Source organism: Crassostrea angulata, chromosome 10, assembly GCF_025612915.1.
Source record: "Crassostrea angulata isolate pt1a10 chromosome 10, ASM2561291v2, whole genome shotgun sequence".
In the NCBI taxonomy this organism is placed as follows: Eukaryota; Metazoa; Mollusca; class Bivalvia; order Ostreida; family Ostreidae; genus Magallana; species Magallana angulata.
Genome location: NC_069120.1, coordinates 4,201,428 through 4,216,626, shown reverse-complemented (window position 1 = coordinate 4,216,626; position 15,199 = coordinate 4,201,428). Strand labels below are relative to the sequence as shown.

Genomic DNA, 15,199 nt, shown 5'->3' with positions numbered 1-15,199 from the left:
TGTATATGTACGTTTGTTGAATGGATCTGTAAAAAAGACCCGCTTTCCCTCCACTTTTATTGGAAGAGCGTATTTTGGAAATCTGTATTATTTACCATTTGAGAGAAACTCTTGTATGATTTTTAACATATATATTTTTTATGATAGCAATATCTTCCGAAGAAGGGTCCTCAAGAACATTACTCATACCGATATTGAGAGAACCAATCAATGTCCAGAAGCGGAAGTCGGCGGTCTTTGTTCGGGTCAAGAAGGTCAGCATCAAAAAGATGTCCTTCTGCTCGGTGTGTCACCCTGAAAATTGATAGGCTGAATATCGACATTCCGATTATTAATACATAGCATAAACACACCGTCGTCGGCAGTACGGTCGATATCCCCGTGTCGCCCGAGCCACACATATACTGGGTACCGTCTCTCGGTAGCCTTACTTTCCCTCTCCTGTGTGCGTACGTTCAAGGAACACGGTATTCGAATTGCAAAGAAGTCCTTAGCAAAAAACCGGGTCTAAGCCATCGACATTTCTTAATTATTTTAGAGATTAATTTTTCCAGCACAGCTCTCGGATCAGTATAGTGGATACTTTGGCCATGCATTGATTGCTACAGAGTGGGGCCCTGACATCGTCCCTGTCCAGAAGTGACTGCCTGTCCTAAGGTAAGCTATTGATTACCGGCTCTTGATACAATGGACATTCAGTCCGGGGAGGATGTGTTTTTTGTTCCTCTTGCTGTTCTTCCAGTCTCCTGGAATTATTGATGCTTACGGGTTCACAATCAATGGATACTTATATTTTGTAACTGCATTGAAACGAAACTTTAAAAGGAAAAGTGACAGTTTATTGTCAACAGACAGGTATGTATGTGGGACCTGATAAGGCTGTGCATTTTGACACATTTTATCGTCATCTCCGCTAGCTAATTAATTCATCTTGATATCCTTAAATCGATGAAGAGATGTCGTCATTCCGCTCTCTTGGGAGATTTTTCCTTAATGTCGACGGGTTTCATGGCCCCGTGGATCCGCAAGAAAACCGCGCAATTAGCTTTTGCAACCATTTAATCTTGCTTTATAGTCCATGACAATTTGTTTGCACAGTTTCTAGGCAAATTCGATAAAAAGGCGACGTTTTGTTTTGTTTATTACTTTTATTGATATAATTCTCTTTGTCAAAGGCTTGTAATGTGTTGCAATATAAACTAATTCTGCACTTATTGACAATTTCTAACATATTTTTACTCAAAACTCAAAAAAGATAAATTGATTTCTTTCATTCAACGTATCAGGAAATCAAACTGAGCGCAAATCATTTTCGCTTGTTTGGGCTTTTTGATTGCACTGCACGTCGAGCGACTATCGATAAAAAACAGGAAATCTAAGAAAATTAGTACTATTTAGACGTCGAAAAAATCGAGTACTATTTAGACGTCGAAAATATCGAACCCAAAAAATAATCAGAAAGCATAAAAAAAACCAACCCCCAAACACACATTCCGTCAACGCATGCGTTTTCTATCACCGTGCTTTTCGTTTATTCAAATTTGATTCTTTAAACACTATAACACAACAAGGACCTCTCTAGACTGGACACTGATTTTGGGGTTCTTTATAAAATAACGTAAAATGTAAAAAAAAAAAAATAGAGAACAAATTCCTGCAATATATAGTAAAATATCATAAATTACAACCCATCAAGTATTCTAAAAACCATTTTATACCAAAACGAATAAACTAAAACTTCATCTTCACGCACTCTCCCCACATAAGAATGTAAACGTGATTTTTATATAGAAATTAATTATCTTGAAAGATTTCCTGGATTAAAATGGCGCATACCCTATTTTGAAAATGGTGTAGATAAACTCAACTTCAACACCAATATGGAATATAATGGGGTTTTTTTTAATTACATGTAAACAAAAAAAATTCATTTGTGTACAGCCCCCAATCAGGGACGTGTGTGTGTGTGTGTTTAATATTATCACATAAGTCTCTGTCTCAATGAATACTTTTAGTGCTATTTATTCAAAGTTTTCATTTTTCTTTCATTGGTCCTAGGTGATTCCTATGCTGACATCTTATTGGTGGCTAATATAAAAGAACTACATATGTTTATTGAATGGGTGCTTGTCTTAAAATATGTGCAAAAATAGAGAACATTTTCCTAATTCTTACGACTCTGAATGACGTTTATTTCTCTTTTTCTGACAACTACCATATACGTATGTGCAGATAATTCAATTTTTGACTTTTATTTGTAAACATGCTTGTGAGTTTTATTAACATCGTGTAGACACTACTGTGACACGATTTCGTAAATCACGTGACATTCGCCCCAGGCCACCGAAATCTACATTTATGTTTCTTGTCCGTTATTCTCAACACTGACTGAGCAATGTCTGAGCACAGTTTTCATTGGACCACAGGGCGCCATTGTTCAGTTGTCGGAATTTCTGTGGCTTTGCTTGGTAACGTGCTACTTGTGTCAACTTCAACATTTAGTCTAGCTGCCATTGCCAAAAGGTATTATACGTTGTTAATACACGTTTTTTCTGTTTGAATTATCACACTACATGAAAAGATCGTGTTAATAATGTAGCTGCAATGGCACTGCAATTTTTCATATTTTGCGTAAAATATTTAATACAGTCTTTTGTTGGGCAACAATGGCAAAACAACCATTATACCATCTGCTATGATATTTAAGATATTTAAAACGTGACAATAGCAAACCTGGGTGTAGCGGTGAAATAATGGTTATATAGTAGATTCCGAGAGAGCAGTTTTCTGACCCTCCTTCCCAAATAGATTTCATTTTACCATTTTCACTTCAGAAATACTCTTGTAATACTTGCCCCTTAACCTCGGAAAACTGACCTTGGTCCGTTCCTGGTTATTTGTTCTTCTGTTAAAGACTTGGAGATCGAGGTCTCCTAGTCAGTTTAACAGTCAGCTTTATCTCTTACCAAGCAGACACGGACTGTTCTCTTTTGTGCAGTCATTCTGAAGAGGTTTCATGGCGATCGTTGGTTTGATCGATTCCCGTAAAAGACACCGTTTTTCTGATGAAGGTTTGATAGGAAAACTGATTTCTGTCCGATACTCAAAAGACTTCCCCACGGACAACCAGTGTTGTAATATATTCGATATAAGTGTGCCCTTTATTTAGTCGAGTAGTGACAAAGATAAGTCATCGAGTCGCAATATCAGCACCTGATTTTGTTAATAGACCATCAAAACCGACACCTTTTGAAAACTGAGGTCACATATCGGCTGATCCGACCCTTGTCTGATATCTTTGGTATGATTCACTGAAAGACGTCGTACGTAATGTTCTCTAACTATGGGACAACGTTGCCCAAATTTATCGGTATTTGATGCATTAACGTTAAGTTTCTTGGTGAACAAAAATACCCAGTGAATGGCAACTTGTGTCTGAAAAAATGGACTAAAATACATCAAAAGAAGAAAATTTCAAAACTTAACGGGTTAACCATTAATTTTTCATAATAATACATTGCATGAATGTTATTATTAAAGCATATTCGAGTTTTCCGTGGGAATTTAGGTACATGTATAATAATGAAGTTTTATAAAAAATACTTGCAGACGTCGTTTCCTTATTACCTTAACCTATTTATCTAAATAATATGTACTGTATCAAGACTTTTATACCCTTCGCAATATTGGTATACAACGTTAGTTATGTTAATTATAAAATCATCGAAATCATCAAAATCATCGTCATCATCATCATCATCATCATCATCATCAGTAATAACATCGAATGACGATTAAATGACAACAACTTTTACAAATATCACCTTGACAAGTAGGCTTCGTTAAGGGGTGTTTTTATTAAAAGTTGTCACGTAATATTTATTGTTCAACCATACACGATACAATTAAAAAAAAACCCATATTTTGGCTCCATTACTAGATTTGTATTCATGACTGGCGGGGGAGTATAATTTGTCAGGAAATCATTAAAACCATTAATGGCCATGGTCGAGATAAAATCAGAAAAGTAAGATTTCTTCTAATGTTCTCAAAAACTCCATCCATCACTAAATGAGAGCGTTTCGATCATTCTCTCTGAGAAAGCGCTGTTTGGGTTTGTTTTTCTCGTTGCCCAGATTGCCTGAACTTGTTCATCTCAATGGAAATGATCGCCGATAAAATTATTTTACTGTTTAAGGATAATGTACCTTCAAAACCTTAAAACGTTTTGGAAAAATACATGGGTCTCTTTCAATCAATATTTTGCGCTTTTTCAGCACGTTTTATGACGATTTTTGAAAGTCGAACCTTGTAAAGTGAAGGTGTTGCAATGACAAAAGAAGTAAAAGCAACAGACTGGATAGAGACAAACGTGTATTGACAAAGCAGTCGTGTCATTAATTTGTATAAGCTCGATAGTCTGAGGACAAAAAACGCAACATCCAAATGTCAACAATAGTTGGGTGAAATTATCCAACGCTAATTGACTTGTTTCGTCTTTTATTAATGGCTTTTAATGTATTGCCTTTTGTGTGTCTGTCTAACCCGAATGAATCCCCTTTTTTCTCTGCCCCCCTCTCTCTCTCTCTCTCTCTCTCTCTCTCTCTCTCTCTCTCTCTCTGATTAAACAAATAAAAATTTAATATTAATATATTCTTCCCAATGTGTAGTACAGTTATCAGACCCTCGGGAATTGTCAAATGAGGGGGAGGACGGATTAACCACTTACCAAACAGATTTGTTCAAATATGAAACCTCCCTAGCACATCTGCATTAGCAATAAACCATATTCTAAATCTGAAAAAAATTCGGTTGGTTAGATTGCTTTTAAGCCTCACTCATTCTCTAACATCTATTGTTTCCAGCCAATTACTTTGAACTACTGGCTATCTGGAACGATGTTCCGCATATCAAACATATGATAAGTTCAAAGTATTTTAATACATGCATTGTTTTAGTGGCTTTGTCATAAGTAATTGTTTTAATTAGAATTGGCACTTTTGATCATTAAAGAAAGTGGGGGGATAAGATACAGCAAATTCAATTAAATCTATTTGATAATGTTATAATACAAGTTTTCAAACGCACAGTTCTAACTATTTTTTTTAGTATTGAATTTTTTAACAAACAGTGAAAAAAGTTGTTGTAACATCGAACCAACAACATAAAAAGCCTAGTTTTAAAAGGTTACTTAAGATCTAACCACTGAGCCATTTCAGTCACAACAAAGTGCATGAGTTAAATGCTATATGCTACTTTGGCCAAGAATTTACGGACTAAAACGTTCTCTTGTTGGGATGCAAGATTATATTTTTAATTTATAGAGGGTCATCTCTCCACGGCTTGATTGAAATCGATCTGTTTTCCATTAGACCTTATGTAGACTAAAACAAAAATATGGAGTACAGCCCACTCTATTAAAGAAAAGACATTGAAGTTCTAAAACATGACACTATTTGGAGGTTTTGATACGTATACGCTAGTTTAAATCAACAATTTTTTAGTATTGAACATATTTCAGGGTTACAAATCCATATAACTGTGTAATGTTAAATATACATTGTTTTGGATAATTTTAAAAATATATACCAGATTTGATGACTTTTTTTTTTTATTTTTCAGATCTTATCCGTCCTTGTATAGGTATTTTAGACCCCTTATCCACCCATCTTCTTAATGAAACAAAAATAATATTGATAAAAACTGTTAAATGTTGTCAGAATATGACATGTATTGCTTTCTTTAATGATACAATTACGCCATAGAGATAATCAGCATCGCTTCCTCGCAAACAGAAAGATATAATATTTGAAGTCGGCTCTACTAAATACTGTAACAAGGGGAGGGGGCCTTAATGAGACATTTCCCTTGTCTACTGGGCCCTGAAGATATATTCTCACAATAGCACTAACTAACGCATAGAACCTTCAATTAGCACCCGTTGACAATAGGAGCTGAAAGCAAAAGCAGGCTAACACTTCCTTTTTCAGATCAGATTTTTTTCAGTTCGCTTCGATCGATCCTTCCACATCAGCTCTTGTTGCCATATCAAAACCTTGTACAGTACAGACTGTGTCAAAAACTTGTCCCAATGTCGTGCAGTCGTTTTGTAACAGAACCATAAACATTATTGTTGCGTGACAGACCGCCAATGCCGTGACGTCGTTCGTGAAACAGAGTTGTCTCAGCATCTCGGATTAATAAAAGCCGGTCTGAGCGGTTAACCTCAGTCCTTGGTATAACATTAAGCCCATGAGAATTCAATCTGAAACATGGCAGGCATGTACTAGAATGTATAGCATTGTGAAAGCATGTACATTAACAAAAAAACGTCTTTAGATATAATAAAGGGGAAAGAGTGCCTTATCAAATTAATAGATCGCATGTATGTCGTATTTTTTCAGAACCATACTTAGGTACAAGAAAAACTTTCATAACAAATATGATACTATTCTTAATGTGTTTTGTTCGACTGATATTTTAAGTTAATAATTCAGATTCCAAAAAATGGAAACACAATTCATTACATTCCGCCCTGGAGGCACTCTGCTGATCAATAGTGAAATTTGAAATCTACCTGTACCAAACATTTTTTTTTAAATATAAATGTTTGTAAGGCATTAATTATTAAGTTAGAAACTGTAATTCTCAGAGTAACGCCCTTTAAAACTTACCATATAGCATACATGAGCTGAATTACTTGTGGAACATTAGGAAATATACACTGTTAGCTCCATGGCAAGTTTCTATGATGACCTTGTATTTATCCATGACGACTATCTGCGAAAAGAGTCCGCTACAACACGAAAATCACTGGCTACAACACGAAAATCACCGTAACGTAGTTGCGCGATATTTATCTCTTAATAACGATATTACTTATTGTAATTCGATAATATACTCTCTTTATTTAAGGAATGAATTTAATATTTATTTGTTTTATACGATATAAAATGGTTTTTGGCAGTTTATGCTTTATAAACCGTATATTGAATTCATTGCTTTATTAATATAATTTAATTTTTTTACTCTTCATTGTAGATAAACACGGTCATTTGACCTTTAAAATGACGTAAAATTATACAAAATTCCAACGTAACGTCAGGCGTATTGATACGTTTTTGACGTTAGTCTTACTTCATGTTTGACGTAGACAACATTCTTTATACGTTATAAAATAATTTTTTAGCCAATCAGAAAGCGCGTTACAACCAGAATAAATTATTGCGTGATCTTTTATCGTCACTACGAGGACTTTTTTTTTTTTTTAGATATGGCACTATTCGCATTTTATCCAAATTGAAGTTAAGAATAATTCAAACAATTGAGTCGAGTGATTTGTGATTAATTATCCTATGATCAAAATTATGGAAAGCTTTTTTAACTTTCATGGATTCTTTTTTATCAGTTTAATCGAATTATTCTAACCAAATTGCCGTTCCTGTGCTTTATTTGTATTTTATTCAACCGATATTAAAAAAACCCTTTTTCCACTTAGTTTTATATCAGAAAATGCCGCCAGATATGACTGAAGATTATTCAAATTTTAGAGCTTTTTTTGACAAAATTATATTTTTAACGCTCTCAATATCCGAAAGCTATGTCCTCGGATAAAATCACTGAATTTGGCATGAGAAGTCACAAGCATTTGCTATGTCAAGATATTCCACATACGTCACAATTGCCAACACTATATGCCATGTCACAATATTCATTGCTATAATATGTAAAAAGATATTCAGTATCTAATGCTAAATGTCAAAACATGTCACCACACCAATTGCTATTTGTCAATGTCACCTTATACCCATTGCTATGTCAAAATATGGTAATATCATTTTGGCCACTTAGTCACCATGTTCAATGTTATATGTCTAAACGAGTTATACCTTATCAATTGCTAATGCTATAACGTCAAAAGATGTCACCACATATAACTGTGGGCAAATATCATCATACTCGCCCCAATGTCGAGATAAGTTACTGAATAAATAGATTTCACCATAGCCATCATATTCGTTCGGATTTATTGGGGAACAGGTTTGATCAGTCTTTACGAAGCAAACAAACGGGTATATTTATATTCCCCAGTGAGATTTGCTGTGAGGTTATGGCATTTAATCTGGATAAATATATTTTTCAAATTTGCAATTGATCGAGAAGGTCGTAGAAATATCAAACGTACATCGTTACAGCTGATTGGGCGCGCAGCAATTGAAATTAAAAATTAATAAAGTTCTTTGAAAAATTTAGTCGGTCACATCATGATATGTTGCGTCGGCTGAACAAATTCTATAGCAGTTTCCAGACTGAAAAGTCTTTAGGTGGGTAAAAAAAAACGATATTACTTATCTGCTTCACAAGTGCATTTTATTAAAAATGTGGCATTGGCTTTGATCACAACTTAATCACTTGGCCCGCATGGTTGATGTTCCGGGATCGATAAACTTCCGTGAGGTAACTCCCAACATGTCCTTGATAAATAACCATCGGTCTGTCGACTACTTCCCCCATTATCACCGGAATGGCCCGGGTCGATTTCACTCGCCTCTGGTAATGGACGCAATGAGCTCCGGCAGATAACAAATGCAGGAGTAAGTCGTTGTTGTAAATAGTTTTAGTCCCACAAGATCTTGTATTTTTCTTTCTAGTTAATAAATCATCTTAACCAAGCAGGCAAGCACCGGGAATCATGTGCATGATTATCCTAACAAATATAACCTTTTTCTTTCACAGATATCACTCCGCTTTAGGAAAATGATGGTAGAAAAGAACTAGGGAGTTTGTACACATTATCATGCGCCCCGCGGTCTACGCCAGTGTGGTCCGGAACAGGCACAAGTCCCGTTCCGACCGCTCCCACAGAATGCAGCCCCAGGGCTTCTCCATGAGAAGACTGCTAGCCATGGTCTTTGTTGGTGCTATAATGCTTGCTCCAGGTTTGACCTTGACCGTCCTTGGTCTAGATGACACAGAAAATGAAAATGAAAGAGTTGCTCAATCCGAAAGAATGTGAGTGTTGATATTTTACATTTTTATACTGTTGTTGTGCTGGGGGAGGGGGGGGGGGGGTTATAGACATGTAAATGTGACATAATATTTTTCGATGGGGGAGATCTTGTTTACTACCAGTGCATTAAAAGACGACTCCAGATCATCTTCATACTGGGGTAAATATAGCATAATAATGGCCAGTACTTCGAGCCCACCTAGAGACCTCCTATACACTTACGAGGCTTTTTAAAAATACTTCTAGAAAAGTATACTAATAATTTAAAGGTTTGCATTATGAGTTTGTATAGCTCAATTTTAACTTAAGGTATGTGTCATTTAACGTAGAAAAAAAATCGTCCAAAAAAAATTAAATAGGAAAATTCTTTACTTGTGCCAGTTAGAAAATGCAGTTTAATTATGGCATCATCGTTTTCAGAACTTTGCAGCTTTAAACATGCCGGGACCAATCGCCCAAATGAGTTATATTGATACGACTGGGATATGATATCCCAAATGAGTTGTATTGATACGACTGTGATATGATATCCCAAATGAGTTGTATTGATACGACTGTGATATGATATCCCAAATGAGTTATATTGATACGACTGGGATATGATATCCCAAATGAGTTGTATTGATACGACTGGGATATGATATCCCAAATGAGTTATATTGATACGACTGGGATATGATATCCCAAATAGGATAAAGATTTAAAGTGCAAAAATTGAACATTTATGATTTGATGATGTATTGTACAACCCCACTTTAATATATATTAATTGCAACAACTTTTGGTTTATAGGTTTATTCTATAAGCCTACAGTTTGTAATATTATCCTCAAGAAGTTTTGGATCTATTCATGGATCAATCTCCAAAACAGTTAGGCTACAGAGAAACTTGTTTACTTAAAGGTTGTCCCAGTTTATTTAGTCTAATGCGGATTTACAATACTTTTTTGCAAAATCAACAGTATCCATTTTTTGTACATTAAATTTATATCCCGTTTGGGATATTATATTTCATTCGAGCTATTATATCCCATTTGTATGATTAGTCTCAATCTGTTAGGGAACTTCTGTAGAAAATGAAAAATGTTCTTCATATTCCATTGGAAATTATGTAAAAGTAATCTGGATGCCTATATCCAATCTAATATTGTGTAAAGGAGCGGTGAAGAGCATATTATATTCCGCTTCCAGAGTGACTGTTGACATTCTATATATATTTTATTCGTTAGACAATTGAACTACTACTACTTTATCTTTGTCTGATCTATAGTTCAAAGCACTTTAAATGCATGCTAACAAATTATGGCATACACCGAAATGTCAGATTTTTAAAATCTCTGTTACAATGACAGATCCATCTAACTACCCCAAAATATCAGGAAATCAGTGTGCAGTATGTACATGTATATAATAGGTCCGTAAAAGTACAGTTCTTACGGCTGTTATTTATTTAGTTCACTTTATAAAAATTATTGCAATATAATCATATCATGAATGAATGAAAATACGTGCCGTTGACTTCATTATAATATCGTTGGGGTTGGGAGGAACATTACGAAAGCCCATTGAGCTCATTTTCGTAGGTTAAAAAATATTTTTTTTGCGAATAAACGCAAAACTTTCGCGATATAACGCGTTAGTTTCGCAAATAAACGCGTAACTTTTGCGTTATAACGCGTAACTTTCGCGAATAAACGCGAAACTTACGCGATAAAAGTGCTTTACTTTAGCGAATAAACGCAAAACCTTCGCGAATAAACGCGTAATTTTCGCGAATAAACACAAAACTTTCGCGTACTAACGCGTAACTTTCGCCAATGAACGCGTAAGTTTCGCAATATAACGCGTTAATTTCGTGAATAAACGCGAAGCTTTTGCAATATAACGCGTTACTTTCGCAATATAACGCGTTACTTTCGCGAATTAACGCGAAACCGTTATATAAATATTGTCATATTATACAAGAACCTTTATAAAGAAAAACGATTGAAAACAACCACATTTTAAGTTTTTAATAATCATAAAATACTCATTATGCATTATTATAATAATATCCGTGTTATGTTGATTTAAGAAGACAAGATTATCTTTTTTACACGTAGATATTTATAAATCTGAAAAAACTTCATAACATTTTTAGATGTTATATGTTCCAAGTAGATACTAAGTTAGAGCATCATTTTATCATTTTTCATTTGTTCGCCGACCCTGTGTTCGAACAGGCATTCATTGATTATCCTCTTATATAATTGATATAAATTCAATCGTCGGAAACCTTAAAAATCTAAGTACTGATTTTCAAATGACATATGTAATAAATTTAGAGGACGAATTGACGTCAACTAGATTCGAACAATAGCTTAAAAATTTCAATTCACAGCTTGACTTATTCATGTGATATTAAACTAGACGTTAATTTATGTCGCGGCGATATAACATATATTATTATGTATTGAACAATGAAATCCTTTCAATTCTAAAATGATACTTAATATTACTTTAAATTTGAATTTAAACTGTTATAATTAAAATATGTTGATGCCTCATTTTCTATAATACAGGGCCCATTAGAAAGTGAGAAGCGCGATGCATTATGTCCTTTGAAAATCAGTCCTAAGATTATAAAGATTTCCTACGTTTAAATTTATATCAATTTGTATCAGGTTTAATCTGATTTATTTAAGTCTTTATAAAATAAAATAAAATTTTTGTTTTATTTAAAATTAATAAGTTTGTTTTCAGTCATTGTTCTTCATAGGGGTCCTTGTATGAAATGACAATATTCATATTTAAGTTTCGCGTTTATTCGCGAAAGTTACGCGTTTATACGCGAAAGTTTCGCGTTTATTTGCGAAAGTTTCGCGTTATATCGTAAAAGTTTCGCGTTATATCGCGTAAGTTTTGCGTTTATTCGCAAAAGTTTGCGTTATATCGCGAAAGTTACGTGTTTATTCGCGAAAATTTTGCGTTTATTCGCGAAAGTAACGCGTTTATTCGCAAAAGTTTCGCGTGTACAGGCGAAAATTACGCGTTTACTCGCGAAAGTTTCACGTTTATTCGCGAAAAATAATTTTTTTTTTACCTACGAAAATGAGCTCAATGGGCTTTCGTAGAACATGGCTTTATTTCAAGTGAAATAGATTCCATGCCAAGTGAAATCAAAGTACTGAAGTACTGACGGGAGTTGATTTTTTGATTTTATCGATTATTATTTATTTTAGAATCAACGATACGTTATTTTGCATGGCAAGTAGTTTCTTATACCAGAGACATAAATATTTATGTCTCTGCTTACACATGTATGTATTTGAATTACGCACATTTTTATAATATCAAAACTCGGACTTTTCCGAAATTAATTTCGATAAAACCCATATGAATATTAATCATGTCGTGTAATATTTAAAGATACGTACATATGTATGTATCAGTAATCGAAATATTTCTGAAAAATTGTATGGATCTAAGCAATACTGGACTCTAATTTCGTTCAACCAGACGCTCGGCTTTCTCCGTTAATCTCCGACAAGCAAGAGAGATTCTCTGCTTGTCGAAATTTACGGAAACCACCGATCGTCTGGTTGAACCAGACTATAGTAATCTCTAGCGTATGAATCCATACCACTTCAAAAAATATCTTAATTGTTACTACCATTTATAATCTGACTATTTTCACGGTATTTATAAATAAGTTTCCTTGAAAAACAGTGCTTCATAATTCATTAAAGCGAATTTATCGATTATTTTCGAGAACTAAGTCTTGTCAGCGGTGATGATTTGTGCTTAGGTCCAAACACTGTTTCACTTTCGGTTTGTCAGAGTAAGTGCATAGGAGAGTTGATTAAAATCAACTCCCAAAAATGATGTACTAGAATTTTTAGACGTTAAAAGTAACCAACAGATTTTATATAAACAAGACTGTATTATACATACGAGTAGTATGTGACAACCATAGGGGCCAAGCCCGTTTTAACATTAATTTCAATGTAACCATAAGTAAATATGGTTACATTGAAATTAATGTTAAAACGGGCTTGGCCCCTGTGGTGACAACCTTTAATTATTTTAATTTTCACTTACTGTCAGTGTAGCAAATTTGCCTGCTAGATTCATGTTATGAAAAGATTGTATCAGCTGTGTGGAATAAGGTGGTGAAATATAGGACGGGGAGAATCTATAGTGGCTATTAGAAGATGATTAATGTTATGTGATGAGCTAACTAGGTCACAGTAATGAGACAACATCAACAATGCTGATGTGAATTGGCCGGAATATGAGCTTCTATATGTGTCATCATTGATCAGGGGACCATGCTTCACATATTTAACGTTAAACTTACAGCCGCCATTAAATACTCGTAATACTGTATCAAATGATGATCGATTTCGTTAAGTTATCGATATTTCATTTTTCTGTGGTAACAAATCATCCTGTCAATGATATATAACTTCTACTTCTTTTCACCTTTTCACGACGTAATATTTTTTGTAAAAGTCATCAGAAAATGATATAAGTGGGTGACGATATATTATGATATCCGTTACCACTCATGATCCCGTCTATGGCGTGGTTTGTGTAGAATACTAGTTACCTATCATGATCTCGTGTATGACGTGCTATTGTGTGTACGGTAGCCACTCATTATCCCGTGCATGGCGTGCTATTGTGTAGAATAACCTCTCATCATCTCGTGTATGACTTGCTATTGTGTTTAAGGTAACCACTCATGATCCTGTGCATGGCGTGCTATTGTGTTGAATAACCTCTCATAATCGTGTATGACGTGCTATTGTGTAGGATAACCTCACACGTCCCATGTATGACGTGCTATTGTGTACCCTCTCATGTTCCGTGTATGGCTTGCTATTATGTTTACAATATCCACACAAGATCCCGTGCATGGCGTGCTATTGCGTAAGATTACCTTTTTAAGTTCCGTGTATTGCGTGCTATTGTGTTTACAGTAACCATTCATGATCCCGTGTATTACGTGCTACTGTGTTTTATGCAATCACCAATGATCCAGGGTATGGCGTGTCATTTTGTTCTATGTGATTCCTTGAACCCATGTATGACGTGTTCTTTAGTTTGTTCAGAGTTACCACTCATGATTTTCTGAATTTTCTGCTAATGTGACCACTCATTTTGATCGTGATGAATGCGTGCTATTTTTCTATAATGTATTTTGGATGAAGTCAATTAGATGCACTATCTCTCGTCTATACTATAACGCTGCCACGCCACAATCTCGACAACGCAATTATTACAGTTTGTAATTCTTTTCTACTGATTTGTAATTACGTTTTACGATGACCTTTATAACCATTCAGAGATAGACAGATCTAATTGTTGTAGAGTACTGTATAAATTGTGCATTAAGATAAACGAGCGTGTGAATAAACCCAATTAGATTTCAGTATCATTTCGGTGCAAAACGGTTACTTGTGAAATCAATCCAGGAAAAAAAATAAACTCTAAAATTCAGTAACTGTCTGTATCCAGTCAAGTTTCAGGTCTGAAATTGGCACAAATTGAATTTCACCCCCGCCACGATGAAATTAATCGAGTTAGAGGGGCCGGAGTCGGTCAAGTCTGCAGTCACGATAAAGCCAGCCTCGGCTGTACATGCTGCTGTCAGCTAAAACCATACAAATCCCTCCGTCGTGAAATAATGACATTTTCACCGGTTATAATCTTCTTTATTATAATTTGCCAATCCTTTCTTTATAAGCATATCAATTTTACGTTAGAACTCTAGCAGAAACTAAATCAATTTCCGCTGACCGTATAATGCTTGATATTTGTTTTTGTCTTGGTAACGTTTATGTCTGTCACATATCTTAGGGTGAATCCTGTACATATCTGTCATTAGCAGGCTTGTTATTGTTGTAATTTCAGCTTGTACAAGGTTCTGGGTCCAATATCCTGTGCCGTGGGGGGCTTTATTCTGGTCGCCGCCATCTTCTACTACTGCTGCTATGGACTGGCGGAGCAGTCCGGACGCCAGCGTCACACATCATCGGTAAGTAAAACCTAGGTATAATGGCCGACTTATCGGTCTCACCGACTCATGTCTTGTGGTTGTGCTCACCAGGGACCGCGACCAGGCGAGATCTGTGACAGCTCCAGTTGTCATGATAACAAGGATTTCCCAATTACAGACGAATTTAGAGCACGTCTCCGGGGGATG

The 15,199-nt window shown here is 35.1% G+C and overlaps 1 protein-coding gene across 4 annotated transcripts in view; it reads left to right on the top strand.

Moving 5' to 3' along the window:
* Positions 1–369: 369 nt before the first annotated feature.
* The window catches only part of LOC128168142 (uncharacterized), an 18,257-nt gene continuing 3,427 nt past the window's right edge, over positions 370–15,199 (top strand). For 3 of the 4 annotated variants that reach the window (XM_052834254.1, XM_052834253.1, XM_052834251.1), the window contains exons 1-3: positions 2,372–2,523; positions 8,737–9,012; positions 14,908–15,031. In XM_052834254.1, the coding sequence (XP_052690214.1) occupies positions 8,798–9,012; positions 14,908–15,031 (339 nt within the window). In that variant the 5' untranslated portion in view covers positions 2,372–2,523; positions 8,737–8,797. Of the gene's footprint in view, positions 658–2,371; positions 2,524–8,736; positions 9,013–14,907; positions 15,032–15,199 lie in introns of those variants that run through there. The other variant, XM_052834252.1, reaches the window with a different exon arrangement.